At 49.3% G+C, this 22,933-nt stretch overlaps 1 protein-coding gene across 3 annotated transcripts in view; it reads right to left on the bottom strand.

Moving 5' to 3' along the window:
• Positions 1-19,352, bottom strand: part of NRP2 (neuropilin 2) — an 88,543-nt gene extending 69,191 nt beyond the window's left edge. For all 3 annotated transcript variants that reach the window (XM_021538879.2, XM_021538880.2, XM_021538881.2), the window contains exons 1-2: positions 19,121-19,352; positions 7,391-7,568 (exon numbers count right to left, since the gene is read on the bottom strand). In XM_021538879.2, coding sequence (XP_021394554.2) covers positions 7,391-7,568; positions 19,121-19,193 — 251 coding nt within the window. In that variant the 5' untranslated portion in view covers positions 19,194-19,352. The remainder of the gene's footprint in view (positions 1-7,390; positions 7,569-19,120) is intronic.
• Between the last annotated feature and the right edge of the window lie 3,581 nt (positions 19,353-22,933).

Here is a 22,933-nt window from a genome sequence, read left to right as displayed (position 1 = left end):
TGCTGCTGTTGGAGGGATGGGGGGGGGCACATCCATCAACAACCCCAGCTCTGAGGTTTCCCTGGAGGTTTCTAACACGTGGAGCACTTCCCATGCAAACAACCTGCATGCAGCACGGCCTCAGCAGGCACCGGGCTGACAACAGGGGCTCTCCCATCACCTGTGTGTGAGGAGTACTGCCTGTCTCAGGAATGTAGAACTCCACCTCAAAAGATTCCCCACACAGCGTCTTCTGTACTGCTGCGAGAAGATGGGGGCAGTCACATAACACGAGCAGCCAACCTGCTAGTTTCTGTGCCATTTGTAGCAGAATGAAGTCTTTGGCAGAGGATTTCTGCTGTTGGACCCCACTGCTTCAGGCTCTGCTTCTAGGAATTCATTAAACAACTGTATCTCCATGTCTGACCCAGTGTTACTTTAAAACCACACCATACTAGTGTACTGTGGTTGCTCACTAAGGCTGCATGTAGATCTCAAGAATTTCTTGGGATTAGCAGTGGGGTGGGGTGAGAAACCAACAGAAAAATCCTAGTTTATTCACTCTTTCTAATGATCTACTGATCTACTACTAAGCCAGCATAAGGAAGGCTTTCTATGGTATGTTTGAACTAATATATCAAAGACAGTTGCTTAAAACATCCTAGCTGTGATTAGTGGACCATGACTGCTATTAACTTATAAGGAATTCCAGGATCACCAGACCGTGGTTTGTAACATATTATTATGATGCCATTCAGTGGTGGTGTGCAGCCACTTGAGTTAAAGGAAACGGAGAACTTGCCTCAGACTGAAACCTGACCTCCCCCAGTTCCTTCAAATATGTTCTATGCTGAGTTCTGGCCAAAAGCAACCACAAATTTCTTCTGTTTTTCAGTCTGCTCCTAACAGTCTGTTCTTTTTATTTTGCATTCATATTTAATTGCAGAATTCACACCCAGCCAGAAAAGACTGAGAATAAACTGGTCGTCTTCTGCTGCACTCTGACCTACTCCTGTGTGATGCTTCTGCTCAGCAGCCTTTGGAAGGGAGCGTGCTTTGCACTGTTGCTATCTAGACTGGGTTTTATGCCTGCAAATGCCCAGATCTTCTTTTCTTTATAACACAGGGAATTTTAAGTGATTCACCAAGGCAGGAACAGTAAATCAATAGCAGGGAAGGGAAAGAACCCAAATCTCACAACTCCCAGAACTGGTATTTGCTGGGGAGTCCCCTGTTACAGCCTGACAATAGGAATTATATCCATTAAAAAGGCTACAAGTATCTAAGTCACACAGTTGCTCATTAAAAGGCTAAACTAGCTCCTATGTAAATCAAAGTAAAATTTCACATTTCTTTTACTGGGCTTTGCATCTAGTCCTTAATAAAAATTGGATAACTTTATAAGTCTAGCACTCCCCTTACATTCACTAAATCTTCAAACTCCTGCATCCAGACAACAAACCCATGATGTAGAAGAGCATTGCTAAGCCCTCTGTACAACACAAAAAAGTGACCAAGACTCATAGTCCCACAGACATTTATTTAGGCTCCTGAGACCTGTTTGGGATGAGGCTCTGTGAAGGGTGTCACCTGGTGTCACACCGTGGGCTGGAGCACTGTTGCAAAGATAGTCAAGGGCCTCATGCTCTACTGAAAGCCGGAGCACCTCAACACTGTGGTTATCAGGCATTCCAGTGGGATTGCTCTACTCCTATCCTACGCCTCTGCACTAAGCAGGGACTGCTAAAATACAAAAGATTTAGAGCTGGAGTGTAGCTTACATTGCTTGCTCAAAAAAGGCACGTTTCTGACACTTTTAGCTGAATTCTAAACCCATTTTATCAGGAGTCACCACAGCCAGCCCTGTGCTTTCTCCCTCTCCAGATACTGTGAGGTCCTATTCCTTCCCTCGCTGGACAGAGAGGCTGAGTAAGAAGCGAGTACTCCACCACAACTACCAGTTCCTCCTCAACAGCAGGAAGGAGGGGGAGAGGTCTCTGTCTCTAATCCTATTGTTCCCAGTGTCACCAGCTGGCCCTCAATTTGTCAACATGCCAACAGGAAGCAAGGTGCAAAATGAGATTTGACTCCTCTGCAGCGGATGTCAGTGAGCTGGCGGGTCATAGGAGACCCCATGAGAGTGCATTTGGGGCCACCATCTTCTGCAGGGCCTGGACTGGGCCTGTCCCTCCAGGAAAAGGCTCTGGGGCGTAGAGAAGCACAGCCACAGAGCAAGCAGAGATGGGAGGCAGAGATGAGGGATGTGAACAACCTTGAGCTGTTAACTCATGTGGCTGATCTCACCATCACAGCTAACCCATTCACTGATGTTCCATTTTGGAAAATAACCCGGGTTTGATGGGAATTATGAACCATACAGTGGATGCTGGATGGAGTTAAAAAACAATAGAAGCTCATTTGAAGACAAGTTGAGCTGCAGTGTCATGTTACCCAGACTGAATAATTTCCTGTACATTGGAAATGTTGCTTCTGGCTACTCATGCCACAAATGTATGAGCAAGCAAATGCCTTCCTTTACACCTAATCTTTGACTTCCCCTCACTGCAAAGTTAAAGCTCGACTCCCCCAGTACTTCAGGAGATGCAGTCACTTCCCCTTGCATCCTAGCAAAGAGCCCCTCCAACCCCTGGCATTCTCTAGTGCTCCAAATGTATTTCTCTTTTCTAAGCATTTTGCCAATCACAAGATGAACTGCAATTGTTTCTAAAATGTTTGCTAATAAGCTACTTATGCATACTTTTCAAAGCATTTACTAATTAGCTGTCCATGATTGCTGCCTTGTCTACTCTTAACCTTCACCGATAGAAGGATGGCTTATTGCAATATTATGCTCTTGTTTGAAGGAGATGGCAGGAGAGGCAGACTGAATTTCCACAGCTGCCTGCCTGGCTGTGGGTACTGAGTTGCAGCTCTGCCTGCCACCTCAGCTCAAAGGAATTTGAGCCAGTGTCCCTGTGGCTCTCTAGGAAGAATGCAGAGCTGGTTTGTTCCAGTGCCCAGCTTTTTGGACGCTCAGGAGATGGCCATGCTGCCGTAAGAGGCCTTCACTGGCTGTCCAAGCTGCATGTCTCGCCCTTTGAGCTGTGGCATGCTGCTGCCGGCGTCCCCTGGCCAGCCGTGCTCTGCCAGATGGGCGCTAGGAGCACGCTGCCTGCCTGGCCAAATCTTGGCTCACTCTGGCCTTCAGGCTGGGAGCAGACATGTCTCCTCCTGCCATGCCTGCCTGTATCCAGCACACATCAGGATGATTCGACTCTCTTGGCACCATTAAGGCACTTACGAGGTCACGGTTATCACCGCATAAATTTCCTCATGACAGTGGAACCAAGTTCCTGTTTCTTGAAACCTTCTGGGCTCGACAGTGGGACTCAAAGTCAGGAGGAAGAGTCTGACTGCAGCTCAATTTCCAGTTTGCCGCCTCCAGCCTATTTTGGGAGTCCCCAGCCCGTCCCCAGAAACTTTCACCAGCGTTTGGCATGTGCCAGCAGAGGGGGCTGCGAGCCACGGCAGCGGCCCCCTAAATCCCAGGCAGGGATCCCACCGATGGCAACCCAGCTGCAGCATCTGCTGGGAATGGCTGCAGAAAAATCCACTGGCCATGGCCTGACTTTTTTAAAACACTGCTCCTCTGGAGCAGATGTCATGACTCAGCTGGAAGGTCTTCTGCTGGCAGAGGAAGCACGAGCATGTCCACTGCAGCCTGCAGGGAATGTGCCTCTGCTGCGGGTGCGTGGCCCAGCCTAACTCTGGTAGGGTCAGCTGAGTGTGGCTGGGGGCGGCAGAGCCAGTCCCAAACGCAGGAGGGAGCTTTAAGTGGTCCAAGGAGAAGACCAGCAGCGGGAGGGTGGCGCAAACAGAAAAGGTGGTTGGTCATAAATACAGTGACTCATGCATAGCTGAGGTTTTGAACTTGGATTTTCCAAGCAAGCAGAGCAGACAGTACAGCAAAATGGCAAGTAAGGAGTGGACAGCTTAGCTATATGACTGCAAAAGCTGGGGTATGGCAGTCCCTGTTGCCCGCCTATTGCAAATGGTTCACTGCTGGGATCCCAAATAAATCCCAGCATGCACAAGACTGCCCAGCAACCCCCATATTACACAGAAGTGGAAACATTTCACTGCAGCAGCAACCTGCTCTTTTCCACTGGATGCCACTTCCCTGTTCATTGAACAGACACCAGTGTGGGGTGCGGTACCTGAGCTACAGCTGCACTCGCAACATGCTTGGGAACAAACAGCCAGGCACTAGGATGATCATTTCTGAATAGCTCAGCAGATCTTTTATCAGAGCATCAAACTTCCCTTTTGGCTCTGCTACTGTGGCCCCACAGCTGCAGGACAGCACAAACAATGGCCCAGGCCCGTACTCCCTGTCACAGCATGCCCAACTTCCCTGCCACAGGAATCCCTGCTGGTCCACAACAGCAGGAGGACACCAATTTTCTTAACCTATCATGCTTCCAAAGCAAGACACTTCCTCAGAGCACAGGTACATCACTCAGAGGGGCTTCAATTACACCAAATTACTCCTTTCATGATGGTGGTGATAGAGTGCAATTACTTAATGCAGCTGGACACATCTGAAAAATAAAAGCCCAGATGTGCCTCCAAAAAACAACAGCAACAAGCAGCACTGAGCAGCCACCTCTGTCTGCACCTTGGGCATCCATCCCTGGCTGATGCTTCCACCCTCCTCCAGACTGCCAAAGCTGTTCTCTTCAGCCAGCTCTTGCTCTGGCATCTAGGCAGCACCACGTTCATAGGCCCCTTCCAGCCAGCTGCTGGCCAAGGGGAAATCACTGACATTTCTTCAGAGGTCCCCAGCGTGCCAGGCACAGTACAAAACACAGGAGGAAATGCCTCCTGTCCCAAAGGGAAATCCAAAGCAGATACAAGGAAGGCCAGAAGGGACACAGTAAAACTAAAAAGACTTTTGGAGACATTTTGGTAGGTTTTCAAATGGGTTTTAGGAATGTAAATGTTATGCTTTATGAGGGAGAAACTTTAGCCTAATAAGGTAAAATGAAATGTTGAAAGAAGAAGCAACAGAGGAAGGGGTTATGGTGTTTACCTCTGGCAGCTGGAAGCACAGACTAGCCCCATTGTTGCTCCAATAGCTGCCAGGTAGCAACACCAGAGCAGGGGACCTTGTCTGCCCAGAGAGTGCCTCCATGGAGTCCATCTGCCTGTCACCTTGATGTGAATGTGCTCTATATTAATAATGAGATGTCAAAAGGAGGGCTCTGCCCTGAGACTTTCTTTGATGCTGACCTCCTGCTCCTGTTAAGGTTCATACCTGCAGCTGCAATGAGGTCTTTGCTTCTTCATAAAAAACCCTCTGATACTCACTAAATGGTCACCTATTATTAATGTAATGTAATTTGATGTATTAATGCCCAAGCTGTACAGAGTGTCTAAATTTGCCTCCTCCTGGTCAGTCACTTAAAATAATCTCACTTCTATCCATTTCTTTTTGGCCATGTTTATCGTGCACTGTTTTCATTGTTCTGTTATGCTTCCTATCAAGCACTGTCCATGAAGCTCTTCAAACCCACTCCTATTCAGTGCTGGCTTGAGAGAGCAGGCACCTTAAGTCAGCTTGGCTCTCAGCTCACAGCTGTGGCTAGCAGAAGCTCAAGAACCAGTGGATAAATCATATGTCACTTTAAGAAAAGCTCCCTTGTGCACGTACATGCAAAAAAAAGGAAAGAGTGAGACCACACAGCAGCCACTCAGAAGATTGCCACAGTAAAGCAAAAAGCAGCAAAGGGGTACCAACACCCCCAGAGCTCAAGCAGTCCTACTGAACACACCACCTGCAGCTTGAGACCAGACAATGCTCTCTCACAGGCAGCAAAACATGGCAAAAGTTGCACAAGATGCTCAGAGCTAAAACTGGCACCTTCCTACAGGTGGAGGAAAAGCCTGGTGCCCATGGGGATTTCCAGCTCTCTGACCAACCTGGTTTTGCTTGCCTGAGACTTTGACGAGGCAGAAGCTGGAGTCCTTCCTGCCCAGTTGATCCCTGCCCTGCACACAACACTGTCCTGCCCAGTACATGCAGCATACTCTTCAGATTGCAAATGTGGGCCTATACAGCTTTATTGCTGTGAATTTGGGGCAACTGCATTAGCTACAAGGAGGCTGTGCAATTCTGTATCTTATGCAAGCAGCAATAAAATCTGATAGCAACTATCATTCTCACATCCACTGCAAGGCCTTGTTGTGTTCATCTATGCCCACTTTAAGCCTTTCTGTACCTTCTCCCTTTATAGACAGGCCTGATCCTGCAAAGTGCTAAACACCTTGCACACACAGTGACTTCAGGGAGAGTTCATGGTGTTCAAAGCCTTATTAGCCCAGACTTTATCTGTAGGGGGTGACAAGATCCCCAATGACATCAATCAGCACACCTTCATTAGAGTTAGAGGAGCTATGCTGATTTATGATAGCTGAGGATCCAGCTCTGCACTTCATAACCTTCAGTACATCATCAAACCCATGCTGAATTCTTTGTTCTCTGCAGGACTGATTTTGCAGCCCCATAAATGCTTCCCCTGTTCCTTTGTCCTTTTTTACAAACAGAATTTCCCTCTTCATATGCAACCCCCTTCTAATCAACAGGACCAGTGTATCGAGCAGGACTGCTATGTCAGGCCTGTTTTAGGAGACCCCAAGCTCCTTCACACTCAAGCATCCCTGTAGCTGGCTGTGGATTCCAGATGAAACCCTCAGGTTTCTCTGTCTGCTGAGACCATGTTATTAACTCAGCCTTTTATGGTGCCCTTTGATGCCTTTAATTATTCTTTACTAGTTGTTAATTGTTTTTCCCAGACATCTAGTTTCTGGGTCCTTCCTTAGAAGAAAAAGGGAATAAAAGGCAAAAAAACCCATCTCCCCAGTTTACCAAACATAGCAGCAAAAGCACTATGGGAAGTCAGATCCAGCCCAAACACCTCAGACCACCACGCCTTCAGCCTCACATGGCCCGGATCTGTCTCCAGCCACAGGGCACTCTGCCATACCTCTGCCTAGTTACACACCAGGAAATTGCTCTGCTCTCCCAGCAGGGTTTAAAAGAAGAGTGAAGCTACTTCAACACAGAAAAAACAATAGCCTTTTAACCATTTAACCAGTTGGATCTTGCTTTCAGGTGGTATCAGGCCCAGTTAATAACTACAGGTTCATTGCAGAGTAGGCTCATCTTATGGGTCCAAAGCAGCATCTTACAACCTCACAGGGAGCCCTCGCTCTGGAAAGGTAAGGAGATGCAGCACTGTGGGGGCTCAGGGTGATGCTTGACTTCAAGTGGAAGGAAGTACAAGATACCACTAGGCAAATCAGGAAGAGGAGGTAACTATGTACTAGAGAGCAAGAGGAAGGCTCTTACTTGCAGTCATGCTTTTCGATTTCAAAGTGAGGGTTGAAGTTGAGGATAATCTTCTGGTTGGATTCAGGGGTGTAGATGACCCATTCACAGTTCTGGTGGGAGGGATAGTCATTGGGGTACCCTGGCGAGGTGATGTACCCAGCATCCTTGGAGTTCAGGCGACCCCCGCATGGCTGAGCTGCAGAGACACAGAAGGGAACAAGGCATTGAAAGACGTTCTGGGCATCAGGTGTGCACAGCAGGTCTCCCTGGGCCACTGATAGGAGTGGTCTGATAAAGACCATTCTCCAGGCCCTTGACATCCCTTTGGTACTCTAATATTGATATTAATCTCTGGGCAAGGAGAATTATTCTGCAGAACAAATATACTCGGTCCCCTCCACCTCCTGCCACACTTACATACCACATTTCACACAGACCAGAAAAGAGAAATGAATGCTCTTGCCAAGGCAATTACAGAGCCATAAAGTAAGAGACAGATTGATATCAGATCATCTGTAGCTGCCTCATTTTATCCCTTCTTTTGCCTCCTTTGCAAGCTGCTCTGTGTCAGTCCCCCACAGCTGCCTCAGGAGACACCAGAATTTAGACACTACAAATTCAATTCAGCTGCAGGAGGACAGAAAGATGTGTAGTTTCCAGGGAAGGAAACTGAGGCATGTCAGGGATGCTGGTGAGCCTAGACCCCCCAGCACGGTGTGGCAAAGCTAAGGACAGTACCTGTCCTTCCTGTCCCCAGCCTGCAACCCCATGAAAACCCCTCTCCATTTGCTGTGCACTCCCTCCCCAACCCGCCTGCTCCAGCAAACACATCTCAGCAGAGCTGCAAGCTAACCCATCCACTGGAGCTGCAGACACAGATAATCAGCAGCGGTGGTTTTGTGGGACTAGCCCACAAATGGCTGGCAATGGCTGCGTGGTAAGCAGAGGAAGCTCTCTCAGCTTTGGGCTAGAACAGACCCTAGAGGGTGATTTTGTAATCAAAAAAACATTTAATCTCATGAATGCTAAAATCAAATTTATTATTGCATTACTTGCTGGGAGGAAAATCTGCATCACGGGGTCACTTGATAACGCATTACAAATCCCAAAGTCCCTTTCTCCATGGGGCCCCCATTGTGTCTCCTGCTTTCCCTATTCCCCTGCCATCCCCTTGTATCAGCATCCAGGCCCACAGGCTGCAACAGCTGCCCCCAAAAGACAGTGTTGCCTCTTCATACCCAGCAAAACACACAAAACCCACCAAAATGGTCAAAACCCAACAAAACCCTAAGACCCTTCTAGGGCAGGCTGGCAGGCATGCGGGGTCACCCTGGTCCCACATTGTGGAAAGTTCTCCTCCCTGTCAATAAGCAGTGGGGTGCAAATGGGTTTTCTCAAGGCCCAAGTTTGCATGCCCTGAGATGGAGGCTGTAGCACAACCCACACCCCCAAGAGAGCCAAGGCACAGAGAAGCATCACCCTTGATACAGGAGGGTAACCACACATCCCAGCAGCTCCATGAGTGAAGGGTGTGTTCCATGGTGCTCCCCCTGCCTTGGTCCTGAGGGTTGTTCCTCTCCCTCCACAGCAGCACTCACTGCAAAGCCCCAGGACCACCCAGGAGAAGCAAAGCAGTGCAGATTGTGTGGCCTCAACCCCTTGCTGTGGGTCTGGCTCTGTTCCTCTGCCATAGGGTTTGCCAGGTCCCAGGGGTGACCCCTGCCAGGCTGTCACAAGTCCACGAGCTCTCGGAAGGGACATCCCAGCCCGTGTTCAAACTGCCCTCTTGCCAGAGCCAAGACGAGCAGCAGGAATCAGGCAGGACCCCTCAGCAGTAATACTTCCTGGAAAAAAAGCTCTTTGAATAAACAACCTGCTGCCTGCACGCTGCCTGCAGATAATGCACGTGTCCTGTGCAAAAACAAGGGCAACAGGAGGGCCCTTCGTGGGCCAGCGAGGCTTTCTTTGCTGTGGAAAAACTCTCAGTTTCCCCCATGTTTTTCATGCCCTCTAACACATTCATTCTTCAAAATAACTTTCTTCGCACACACCCAAAGGCAGATCTGCAGCTTTCCCTTTTTCTTAAAATAATCCTGTAAGTATCCTGAAAAATACGAGGGGAAAAAAATGCAGCACTGCCATGAAGAGCTGAGAATACAAAAAAACATCTGGTTTTGTTCCACAGGAGAGATTGCTCAACACACAAACATTTACAAACCTACATTCTTGCACAAATATCTTCTCTCAGGAAGGCATATTTGCCCACACATATGTTTATGTGGGTTTGGAGGGAGGGAGAGAAAGAGACATTCACGTGGAAAGAAGAAATTCACGGACTTGTTGACATCAATGTACAAATAGACGTGTAATTCACACTTCACTCATGTACGCACTTTCACACCTTCTCATAAAAATTCACACCTCGTTTGCACACATGTCCACCCCCTCCAGCAAAGAAAAATATTCAAGCCGCAGATTATTTTTCTTGGAATGGGCAAAGTCTCGAAACAATGAAAACACAGTCAATCCTTCCACACCTCGTGGTTCCCTCCCCGTCTCTCCAGCTTTCACACACATGCTACCCGCTAGGCTGATACCACCAACATCACCCACCACTCAGAAGCTGCTAGCCCCTTACTCATGCCGGATACCGTGAGCACCCTCTGAGCCCTTGCAACTCAACCAGTTGGAGGGGAACTGTCATGTGAACAGAGATGTCAGTTCTTCCCCAACAAACGAATTCAGGAGCAGAAGCACGGTTCTACACTGACCTTGAAACTTCTTTGCCCTGCAAGGCCATCGCAGTTCAGTAGGACTGAGCTAAAGAAAATCCTAGTCTTGATCCTAATTTCAGGCCAGATTGGTGCCCAAATTAGTCTGTTGGTGGCAGTGAGGACAGCCTGAGTGAGAGGGGCTGGAGCCCAGCTCCCTGCAGCTGAGAACTCTCCAGCAAAACAGGACAAGCAGGTGAACCTCCCAAGTAAACACGAGCACCAGCCACATCCCTCAGGTGTTCAGATATCACCAGGAAAATGTCACCATCTTCCTGGAGCAGTGAAAACCTCCCACCTGCAGGAAAGCTCATCTGTGTCTCTCAGAGAAACTATTTTATCCTTTCATTCCTACCCAAGAAGTCCACACAAATGAAGGGGGCTACTTGAGTACAGCACTGCCTTGCAATGGTGGGCAATCACATACCAGGAACTCAAGACTTCTTAGAGTTATCTGAAGAGGCAAAAATACTTCAATATCTATGTAATTGTTCTGTTGGGCTTTTTCTCTTTTGACTCACAGGTATCTAGCAGGTAAACGCCTCCAATAAGAACAAAAAAAATCTGTCACCATGCCTACTGATGGGCATAGGGTTTGACTCAGCAGTTATGTCAACCACTGTCCTTCTGTATAAAATATGGCCTGCTTTCTATACAGTAGAGGCTCAAACTGCTATGTAAATGGATTCTTACAAACTGATGCATTGCATCCATGCAAAAGAAAAAAAAAAAAAAGACAAGGTTAGTGGCATGGCTACTGCTCAGTCTGTATGCATTGGAAGCAAGACGTGTTCCATAGCTAATGGGCTTCAGCAGCTTTTGCCAGCCCTGAATTCACTTAATAAAATTAAAATTAAATTCTGAAGTACAAGCCAAGTCTGCCAGGTGCATGGGACATCCCGTTGCTCAGTAAGCAAAATGCAGGCATTGAAAGCTAACTGCTGGGGCCCCTGCCAGTCCACATGATAGAGAGATCAGAGGAGTGCTGTGCCAACAAGGCCACAGGAGAGCAGCAGGGCTCCTCAGGGGAGGCTAGAGAGGTCAATACTCCTTGGCAGTGTTGGCGTATACTATGGTCAGGTTGGGAAATCTGCAGACTCCTCTTTTCATTAAGGTTCACCACAAGGCAAATTATCCCTGCAACCTCCTCCATGCAGGGCCACCCCAACAGGGCAACCACCAGAGGATGACAACCAAGCCACAGGGATGGGAAAAGAAGACCTGGAGAAGGTCATGAGGTGCAAAATCCTACAAATGCTGCATTGTACAGTGGCTAACTCCAAAGTTTCCCATGGAGATAGGCATCAGCAGCTGAGCTCCTCACCCTTTACAAGGCAGACACCTCTTTCTCTGCTCTGACCTGCTGCTGACACCCAGCCTGATGAAGTCTCCTCCTGCCTCCCCCAGGCCACAACAAGCAATCATCACTCAGAGGACCCAAAAGTAACAGCTAGGCCCCTTCACCTATACTTGGGGCTTTTCAGCTCTGCAGCTCATCAGGTACACGCTGAAACCTTAGGCTGGGAGCAGGGCATTCTCCTACTTGAATTTCCTGCCGATTAAACCCCTCTGGATTTCCCTCACCCCAGGAGAGCAGGGCTCACTGTTATTGTTGGATCTTCCACACAGAAACTAAAGCCAACTCTGCCTGTAACAAAAATAATCATCACCAGAGAGGCCCATTTCACAACAAACATATATACTACAGCTTCTCAGAACTTGCAGTGTCCAGCACAAAACTACTACGTGTTTTGAGCTCAGTTTACTTTTGGGATATCTTTCAGGGCTGCACACAAAAATTAGGGTGTTCTGGATGCCTTAGAAGCAGCAGCAGCATCACTGTCTGTGCTGATTGCAAAGAGCAGCCTTTGAGGACAGCAAAGGAACAAGGGAGAGAGACATGGGCATTCCACAGCAGGCAGATGCACTGCCTAGTCTTGTAATTTCTCTTCCTGGCATGAGGCCCTCCAGCTCAACTTCACACTCTCATTCAGCCACTGCAGAAGATTTCCATGTCCCAGGATTCAGCACTGTCCCAGGATTCAGCACTGAGATTTGCCCTGTCAACTCTCTTTCGGCACAGCAAATACGTGATCCACTTCTCTCAGGGCTGCTGAACTTGGTTCGAGCCCTTGTGCAGGAAACCCATGTTTCAGTTGTTTGTCACACAGCTCTTCAAAGATCAGAGCTTTTCAAGGTCCATGCATGTCCAAGCACTTTGCCAAACCCTGGTATGGAGGAGACAGATCTCTTCTGCCAAGGATTCATTACCATTAATGCTCATCCTGCCTCATTTCCTGAGCTCTCACCCTGGCTGGGCACAGCTAACGTGGCAAGGGATCTCACCCCAAACCACAGAGCACAACTTTTGCAGGACGCAGGAACATGAAATATGAACTCTCAGACTTAAATCATACAGTTTAACCATTGGGCAAGGAGAGATATAGTGCAGAGGAAGCTAACAAGATAAGATGCTTTATCCCCAGTAGCATAGATCATTTTAGCAGAAATGTGTTTGCTTTGGATTGCAAGATAAAGTTTCAAAGGCTTCCTGGACAAATTAATGCACAGACACACCCAAAACAACAGAAGGCTCTTACATGTACATTTCATTCCAGAGCACTACCCACATCCACATCTTGAGATTTCACACAATCAGGGAGAGTATCCTGAACATTTAATTGAGGAATTTTACCAGTTTAAGTAAAATTTCACTTTAAAGTAGTGACACAGAGAAGTAGAATTTAAAGACTGCTTTTGTGATTTGAACTAGGATTGTGTTCAATTCAAAGAGTCTCAAGCCTGTCATGAGACAAGCTCATAAAACACGGTCTGGGCTTAAGCAAGAAAGGAACGAGCCAATCCATCAGTTGAGGAATGCAGCCATTTGACTGCTTCCTAAGGCAACTGGGAAGGGATGCAATATATTCATTTTATAGCACTGGACAGCAGTGAAAGGGGAACACCAGAAAGCTCAGCAAATGGAAGATTTTAGTTCTGAGCCTTCGGAAAAAAAAAAAAAAAAGAGATAATTTCAAATTATTTTTAAATAAGAAGGGAATGTTGGAGGGAGAGAGAAGATTTGGAGACTTCTGATAACTGCACTTTTCCCCCCCCATGTTAATCCACAAAAGAATTAAGTAGAAACCTTGAAACAGAGACCTACTCAAGCTTCACCATGGAAAATAAGAGGGCCAAATCCTGCATGCAAATCCAGGTAATTTGCTTTGTAATCACTGGAGTTCAGCTGATTTCTACCCCTGGGGTTCCGGATAGCCACCTTCCAGGGGCTGACATTGTTCTATACCAGTTGAGCCAGTGACAACCTTGACCTTTAAATGTCCATCCTGTCCAACCTCTCTCTCATATCTTTGAGGAGATTTTATATCGTGTTTATCCATCTTCACTAACTTTATTATTTGTCATCTTATATCACAGGTAAATGCAATTCCAGTCGGATAACCAACTTAATAGTGATAGTCTTTCTATAGATACGTGTACACACAATCCTCCCAGCTTGCCAGCGAATGTAATCTGTTGGTCTGGAATTACAACTCCTGGCTGCTCCAGTAATCATCCTGGAGAGCATGCGAGTGTGTATGTACACATGCAAGGGAGGCAGATAACTGCATTTTGAACTTGGAGAAATCATGCCTGCCTCTCTGTTAGGCTCCCAGGGGCTTGAAATCTCATGGAAACACACTGTCATCTCCCAGGAATAGGTGGCAGCTTTAGGAGACACTCAAGCTGCAAGTCAGGCAGTTTCTGAGTAAAACTCTCCAGTACTGCAGGCAGGGAAACAGAAGCTTGAACCTTCCTGCATGGCAGCCTGCCACCCTACCTATAGGCTACATGAGGAAAAAATATGATAGTGAAAATTTGCTGAGCCATCCCCATTAATGCCGTCAATAACAAACTCATTTAAAGGCCATGGAGACAAGAGACATTTCTAGCTGTACACATGGAAAAAGGATTCCCTCAGGATTCCTCTCTAAAGAGCTTCAGGCTTGATGAAAGGTGTTCAGTGCCTCTGAAATACTAATTAGTATTATTATTACAAAAATTCCAACAAGAAAAAAAAGCTTATCTGATCTCTCATCTCCCCCCACACCCTCCCAGCTTCCTCACACCTTTTGAACTCATCTGTCAGGGTCCACTCTGAAACGGAATCCTTTTTTCCCCATCAGGCAGTAGCAGTTTACCCCTGACTGTTTCCCACAGCAGCTGGCAGAGCCTCTCAATCTCACAACACCCCTGGCTTGGCCCTCCCTCCCAGGGGCCCTGCTGGAGCCTCAGAGCACAATGCAGCACCTTGGCTGCAAAGAGCCCCACGGATGGGGGAGGAGGGAAGCAGCCCCTCCTGAGCCACTCAGAGAGCCCTGCCATGGGTCCCTATGCACGCTGCTGAGCAGTAGTGGCTTCAGCCTTTGGTGCTGCTGGTGAGGCTCAGCAGCAGCTGGATTTGAGCACACTGCCAAAGTTATTGCACATTCTGGTGAGTGTCTTAAACACATTGTTACCTGCTGAGCACACATTCAGCAGTCAAAGAGAAAGGGAGGAAAGCTGCAGCGAGCTTGGGGTGTGCATGAGGGTGAAAGTTGTCAAGGGGCTCTGAGCTTGTAAGGGACGGCGCAGAGAAGGGATGGATGCAGAAGTGTGCATGTGTGGCAGCAGCAATGGTGATGTGGCTCTGTGTATAAGAGGAAAGGTAGAGATCTGTGTGCCTGTGAAGAGACAGAAGGAATCAGGGAGATTATGTGTGTGTGTGCGTCAGTGTCTACATGCAGAAGGGGTTTTCCTCCTTCCTCTTTCTGCATGCATCCCTTTTAAAAAAGGGGGTTCAAAGAAGCCTTTCAATAAAACGTAAGCAGAATAAAAGGACAGTATCCTTTTAGCTTCACCATCTTCCTAGAAGGGACATAGAAAAGGGCAAGCATTCAAGCCCTACAAAGACAGCATTTCACAGCGATGGGTGACCCACCAGAACAGCTGGGCAGATGTCTTGCCTTTGTCTCAAATGCACAGGGAGAAATGAAGGTAGGTTTCAAAGACCTGGACCCAGTACTTCATCTCTGCAGCTCAGCATTTTCTTTGACTCATCAAGTATGAAGACAGGGGAAGATGCAGCCAGACAGAAAGTACTTACAGCTGCCCACCCCTGCAAGTTATACTTCAGGCTATTTTACATGCCAACTTGTTGCTTGTACCCCTTTTCCCAAACTGCTTGGGAAGAGGTCACCTCACCAAGGCTGTAGCTGGAACCCAGCCTCCCAGCATCACTCTAGCTGTCCTCCCTGATTCATGGGCACCGCTTGCACATGGAAAGGGTTACAGATCCAAGTTGTGATTTCGAGTGTTTGGCCCCGTGCCTGCTGACCTCGTGCTGACAAACCTCTCCTCCATGTCTGCATTTGTGTCTTTTCACTGCACAGGCATCAAGCCCGGCTCAGGATCTGGCCTTCAGAGATTGTGCTTTGGCTCAGGCAGGGAGCAGGCTGACCCTTTGATTCTGAGTGTGATTAAACCCATGCTACTGTAGCGCTAAGCTGTGTGCAACACTGTTAGCAACAGCCCTGATTTATGTTGTTGCTAGTATTGCGGTTTCCACCAGGGTGTAGACAGGGATTTTGAAAATAGCCCAGCTACCTCTTTGTCTGTGTGTGTGTATTATAATTAGAAATGTGTCAAAGGGCTGTTACAGAGTGAGGATGGAGCTGGAAACTACACACCCCAGTTCTGCCCCCGCCCCCGTGCTGACACCATCAGCCCCAGCTTGGGTGTGTGCAGGCACATCAGCTCTGCACTTCCCGGATTCAACAACTGTATTCCCAAGGCTCCGTGGGGGCATGGTGGTGGTGACTTCACTACACAATGGAGAACAAGTTTAACAGCTTCCAGTTTGCTCTAAGGTTGCTGCAGTCTGCCCCCACCACCGTAGCTAAATGACAACTTTTTTCTATTTTGATTTCAGATAGGATCATGGGTCTCAGATGTAGACAATTTATTTTCCTAGCACAGCTGGTCTGTCAGAGGTCATATAATTTGGCAGCAATCCCAGTGCTTAAAAATTAATTTTTCCTTATTAATACAACTGGGGGTCCCACAGGATAGGATCCCAGCCTTATCTGAACCTGACAGCTTCCTAAACCCCATGAAGGATGCTTTCTCCTCTCAAGCTATCTGCAGTACAAGGCCACCATGTCCCAGTGCCTGGCAGCACTGGAGGTTTCTGCTAGGAAACCAACCCACCCGCCTGCCGGGACGGGAAGTGCTGCCTTCACCAGCCCAGGGGTGCTTTCTCTTTTTAACCTTCTAAAGCCACACACAAGGTACCAAACAGAGAGAAGACACTGGGAAGGAGGATTTGGTGGGGGGGGGGGGGGGGGGAGGAGGACAGAAAGAGCAAGGCAGGGCGATGGGAAGCACCTCCATAGAGCCTTCTGGGAACAATATGCATGCCTGTCACCCCAGACACCACATACCATGATTTTCTGTAGCAGTAAAACCAGTAAAACAAAATGCAGCACCCTAACCTGGATCAGAGCCCCCCACCGAGCTTGTATCAATGGTTTTCAGTGATGCTCTGACGGCTATCTGATTCCTAGTCTAAAAAAGCTTTTGTTTCCAGTAAGAGCCGAGTTAACACCACACAGGCATAAGGCACTACAGTCGGTGCTTGTGTGGGTGTGTGTGTGCATGTTTGTATGTGTGGCCGTGCGCTTGCTTTGCAGCAATTTGTTTTGGTCCCATTCCCCACCTTGCTACATCTCCTAAGTCACTACTAAAAATAATATCTTTTAAGTAAACTATTTGGAAGGCTTCAGAGTGAGATTTGCTCAGAGCTGCATAAACATCATCTGAACGGCTCAGTACTTGGGTCACTCAAGTCTGTTACTTTCTTACTTCATTGCTTTTTACGGGAAAATGAAAAACACGCAGCCATCGAACCTTCAGATTTATCTTCACAGGTCTCCCACCCACTCTCCTCCATGGTTATCTCAGGGTTTGCTTGGCTACATACAAATTGGCAGCTGCACTGTTTATCTCTTACTGTAGAAATATTGCATGAGGTTTTTTTCTATGTGGATTATCATATTATTGTCTATTAAAAACGTCTCCCCTCTCTACTAACCTCCCTTAGGGAACCTAAAGAGGGACTTCCATAATGGGGGAAGGCTTTCAGATACACCAGACTGAAACATAAATCCATCTACCTCTGGCATGTTTCCCTTACTAGGCTGGCTAATTTACTGAAGCTGAGTGTAGCCTGATCGAGGTTTGCATCCCATTACCCCGTACCTTTGCTCACTGTGCTGGCAATAAAGTCATTTGACCGGATTTGCAGCCACACATCATTATCTCGGCAAACCACCGCTGGTGTCGGCCACAGAGAGACAACTTCCTTGCTGGTTCCAACACCATGTGATGCTCTGCTTAGCCGGGAAAACCCCGCATTCAAATAAACACTGCTTCCAGCGCCTGAATGGCCTGAGGGACACGGTTTGCTCAAACCCCTTCCCAGTTAAGTCCTGACGCCCAGCTCACTCCAGGATAGAAGGAGGTGAACACATGGACACAGGCACACACTCGGGCTCAGCGGCCACAGGGATCACAGCCAGACTGGCCAGTGCACCCTCAGGAGCCAGCCTCAGGTTACAGCCCGATCTGCCACAGCACAAAACCTACTCCAGGAGATCAGACACTGCTTCTGCAACAGGGGATCATCTAAAAACACTGTTGCACTTAGCAAGGGGCTCCCAGGACACTACCCTTTCTCTTAATCCCATCAAGTGCCTATTCGTTTTCCTGCTTGAACAAAAGATGGGATTTTTTTTTCTTTCCTTTTTAACCGTAAGGAAGGAGATGATGCCAACCGGCAGCTGAATGTTTATCAGTAATGTCTGTGCTTCGCACTGCAAAAGAGGGATTTTCTCAGGCAGCAGAGACTCTCTCACCTCCCCTTTTCAAGGGGAAGCTGGGTGGCCACACAGCTCCGAGGCAGAAGGCGGAATGTGCTCTGCCATCATCTAAGGCTGCTCGGGTCAGACCGCAGCTCAGGGCCCTGAGCCATGTCCCGAGGCCCCGACTAACGGGAAGGCAAAGCCACAGCTCAGCAGCTGCTGGCTTGGCACTACCGTCCTGCCAGGCAGCTCCTGGGCACGGAAGAAGCACTGGACGGCAAATCCTTTTCCTCCAGAGACTATTCCAGGTAGGGACCCAGTCGCCCCCACTAGCGAGATTCAAACCCAGTAGCTGGGGAACACAGGGCCCAGCGTCAGCCTGCCCCATTCCTGTCCCCATGCCGAAGCAAAGTGAAGACGTGTTTCATCCCTTCACCTCCTGACTGTCCAGCCTAGCTCGTCAGCGAGGAACAGAAAAACACACTCGCGTCCTAGTACGTGCCATGAACCCGCCTTGTCCCGGGACAGCCCAGCGTTTGCAAAGTGCATACAGGTCCCGCACGTACCGCGGGCAGCCTTTCCCGAGGGTGCCGCCGCCGCCAAGCTTCGCCCGCTCCCAGCTCTGCACGGCCCCGGCTGCCTGCTCCGCCAGACGATTTTAGTTTCTCACCTAAAGTTTCCCGAGGCTGCAACTGGCGCGGGGCCGCGGACATTCGGATGCGGGCGTTTGACATGTGGCTGGTCCCTACCGCTTCCCCTTCCTTCCCCGCAGCTCCCCAAAAAACCAGCACGCAACTTTCCAGTGCGGCTCCATCCCCTCGCCCCTCCACGCCGGGCGCTGGGGGCCGCGCGGCTGCAGCCGCTGCGCTCCTTGCCGGGGGTGCGCCATCCCCGCCCCGCCGCACGCATGAGCCCCTCCAGAACCCGTGCTGCGAAAGCTGCGTGGCGCGGCCGATCGCTCATGCATTCCCTAAATTTATTTCCACGCAAAGCATCTATGCGTGAGACCGGGACCGCGCCCGGGAGCCCGAAAGTTGGGCGGACGGGGACATCCCCCATTCCTGACGGCGCCTTACCTGTCTCCGCCGTGCCTCCAGAGCCGGGCAAGCACAGCCCTAGAAATACCCAGGCGAGAAGAAACGTATCCATCCTCCGGAACAAATTATAAAAAACCCCGAAACCCCCAACGCAAGACCCGAGGCTGCGGGGCCGGGCTTCGCCTCTCTACCCCGGGCGCGCCGCGCCCCGTGTGGGCGCCCCACTCGCGACCAGCTCCGGCGGGGCTCAGCGAGGGGCGGCGGCGTTGCCCGCTCCGGGGCTGCGGGGCGGGCGGTGCCGGCGGAGCGCCTCTCCCCTAGGGCGACCCGCGGGGCCGGCGCCTCGGCATCCCCCGGGGCGCGGCGGCGGTGGTGCGGGCTGGGGCGCCGTCTGCGCCTCCTCTCCCTCCCCGCCGGCGCCTCGCAGCCTTTTCAGGCAGGGCGGCATGTGGCTGTCAGCGCCGAGTGCCGGCGCCGCCCCCCGCGCCCCCCCGCCCGCCCGCGCACCGCCCCGCGCACCGCGCCGCCCCCGCGCCCCGCCCCGCCCGCGGCAGCGCGGCCGCCCGGCTGCGCGGGGGCCGGGGCGGCGCGGGCGCGGAGCGGCCCCGCGGAACCGGCCCCGCGGAACCGGCCCCGCGGAACCGGCCCCGCGGAACCGGCCCCGCGGAACCGGCGCGTCCCGGCCGCGCTGCCGCGCCGCGGGTGCCGGCCGGACCCCGCCCGGGCGCTGGCGGCCCCGCGGCGCGGGCAGGAACCAAACCCGATGGAAATAACGGCAAAGGAGACGGCCGTGCGAAGGGAGACACCCAGAAATTGTCGGATGGGGGAGCATCAGGACAAGGATTGTCCCTGCTCGTGGGCTTCCGCCGCTGCCGGCCGAGACCCAGAAGCGCCGAGCCTCGACCAGAGCCGCCTGCGAGAGAGGAGAGCGGCGGCGCGAAGCACACGCTGCTCCTGGCACCCACGGGGCGGTGCAAAGGCTGCTACAAGGGACAAATGCAAACCCCCTCCGGGACTGCACCGCAGTTGACTTCCACGCTCCAAACCCGTTTTCTCCGAGATGCTCTTTAAAAACACAAACCAAGGCAGCGTTCACATAGTCGTCCTAGCAGCGCTCCTAAAGTTTGTTCGCTTTTGCCTTGTGAGGGGTGGGGAGTCTCTGACCGAGCTGGAACTGCTGGGATCCTGCGTTAACTTGTTGCTTATATTCACAGACCACAACAGGCTTAAAAGCTGGTATCTGGCAAACTGGGGCTAACTTACACACCTCCATCCTCTTTGAGAGGTGAAATTTCAAAGCAAGTGAAATGAGCCCTAAAACCATGCACTAAAAAGCTGTTTAAAAACAATTCCTTTATGTTGTTGATGAGTCCCTAGATTTTAGATTCCAACTTCCAAATAAACAGTAGAACGATTAAAGCTATGTTATCTCAGTTTTTTAAAGTTGGTAATTAGTGAAAAGATACTGGCATGTGGCAGAAGTGAGATACATCATTGTGTGGGTGAGAGGGAAAGTAAGAACATTTCACTGGTATTCATTTAGGGTGATGAGACTAATTATTTTGTACTCTGCTGTCTATCAGTTACGAGTAGCATTACCAGCTCACGTCAATGAAATCACGATGCCAACCTGTTTAAGCACATTCACACAACACAAACGCTTAGAGTTCCTCTGAGGCCAGTGGAAGTTCATTGACAGCAACAGATTTGGCCTGACAGATAGATCTGATATTTCAGCCGTTACCCTGAGGGCTGTAGCATCCTTCTTCCTTCTGTGTGTTTTGATACCTGATTTTGCATCTCTGTGGCTCAAATGTGCTCCAAAACCCGCTGAAGTCAATGCAAAGCCAGTGGCAATAGAGTCTACTGTCTTATTTATTGTATTTTGATGTGGAATTATGCAACTATTATTTACTACTTGCTTATAGTTAGACTACTATCAAGCTAGCAAAGTGTGATTTTTTGTGTGTATAAATATCCCTTGCAAAACATAACACAGATATCAGAGTGTAATATAAACCCACAGCATGAATCATTCCTTTCTTAAGACACGCATGGAAAAGGAAGAGGTTACCAAGCCCTAATGAGAGACAGCCCCATCTCACGTACCATATGGCACAGGGGCAATTTTTCTTCCATTATGCTCAGTTTCCCCTGGTTAAGGTCAATAGAAGAGGGCAAACAAAACCTTGAACTGATAACAGCTCTGATCTGTTACGAATGAAGAGAAGATAACCCTAGGAAAGAAAATGGTGATGGGAAATGAAGTTACCTGCTTCTCCACAGAGGTTTCTCTCAGCTACATTTCAACTGCTCTCCACAAATCCAGCCCTGTGTTTAGTGTCGGATCTCAAGTCTCCTCTCCCCAACATGCCACTGTCAGGAAAGGAAAGGCACAAATAAAGAACCAGGCAGCGCTACTGCAGTTTCTACCACTGCAAGTGTTCAGGACAGGATGATAATAGAGCTGGTGATACCTATTACTCCAGCTCAGGTAGAAAAATATCAAAAATACTTATTTTGGGAGCATTTAATACTCCGACCCTCTCAGGTTTAAATGCACTGAGCACGAGGTGATGCTATGTACCGTGAGCTTACCTCTGCCTGTTTCCAGGGGCAGCTGCTGCTGCTGCTGTGGGCCTTGCTCCACGCCCCACGGGAGGCTGGACTTCATCAACTCTCCATGCTGAGAAGTTCTGCTTCTGCCAAAGGGCTCAGGGCTCTGCTCAGTCCTCTTGCGGGTTTTTAAAACCCACAAGTAAGCACTCACCAAACCCATCAGGAACTGCAGCTTTTTTCCATGTCTGTATGTCAGAAACATCCACAAAACCTCACTGAAAATGAGACAATATGCAATTTAATGGTACTGTAATATTTAACGTACCATCTGCATTAAATTTGGTTGAAGGAATTTTGCAGCCCAAGCATTAGTCAGAACTGTGATGCAGTGAAATTTCCCCCATCTCCCCTCCAGCAGAAAGCCTCCTCAGAAACTGCCTAGTTCCCTGCTGCTGACCCGAGGGCCTGTGTACCTAGGGTTTTCCCTGGCACTCTGCAGCTCTGCTCTTCTCCTCCCTCTAATTGCAGCTCCTTCCAAACACTGATCATGCAGCCTCATTTCTTTTCAATCACAGCTTCCTCTTTCTAAATGAGTCCTTCTCTCCCCATGAACTGACCATCAGGAGGTGTCTATAAAGCAGGAAATCCCCAAGTTTTTCCTTAGAGCCTTTCTCAATCCTGCTTTAAAATAAAATAAAATTGAAACCAAGGCATCATGTGTTCCTGTAACCTTCTCTGGGCTCCAGAGTAGTTGGACAAACAGGGTGTCTCCCCCAGTTTTATGTCAAAACATATTATTTCCAATGCAGATCTTGACAGCCTTCCAGAGAAAACAACACGGCAGGACTGAAACAGAGTTAGAAATGAGAGAGGGGAAAAATGATACCCAGCCTAGATAAAACCATAAGTATTGTCAGTCAGCAGGAGAGCAGAGACTCAAACATTTTTGGCAGGGTATCCAAGGAGCAGGAGCGCAGGGCATGGGGGCAGACGGTGCAGGTTGTCTCCCAATTCCTCATAGAAATGCAGACTTCTTGTTGCACTTTTCCCCCCTCCAGACAGTGCTTTGAGATCCTCAGCTAAAAAGCTCTAAGTGCATAATATAAAATGTTTTTATTAGTCTATCAGGTGCATGATTACGAGATCTCATTTTATAGCCACAAATAGCCAATAATTACCTTAGCATCCCATTAGCCGTAGCCTTCAACCAGACTGTTTGCTGGGGAATTTGTCCATACTCAAAAAAGCAGGCCACTACCACAACTTGGACAAAGCAGTTCAGCACGTTGCATT

The sequence above is a fragment of the Lonchura striata genome, chromosome 8, assembly GCF_046129695.1.
Source record: "Lonchura striata isolate bLonStr1 chromosome 8, bLonStr1.mat, whole genome shotgun sequence".
Lineage (NCBI taxonomy): Eukaryota > Metazoa > Chordata > Aves > Passeriformes > Estrildidae > Lonchura > Lonchura striata.
This window is presented reverse-complemented; position numbering and strand designations above follow the sequence as displayed.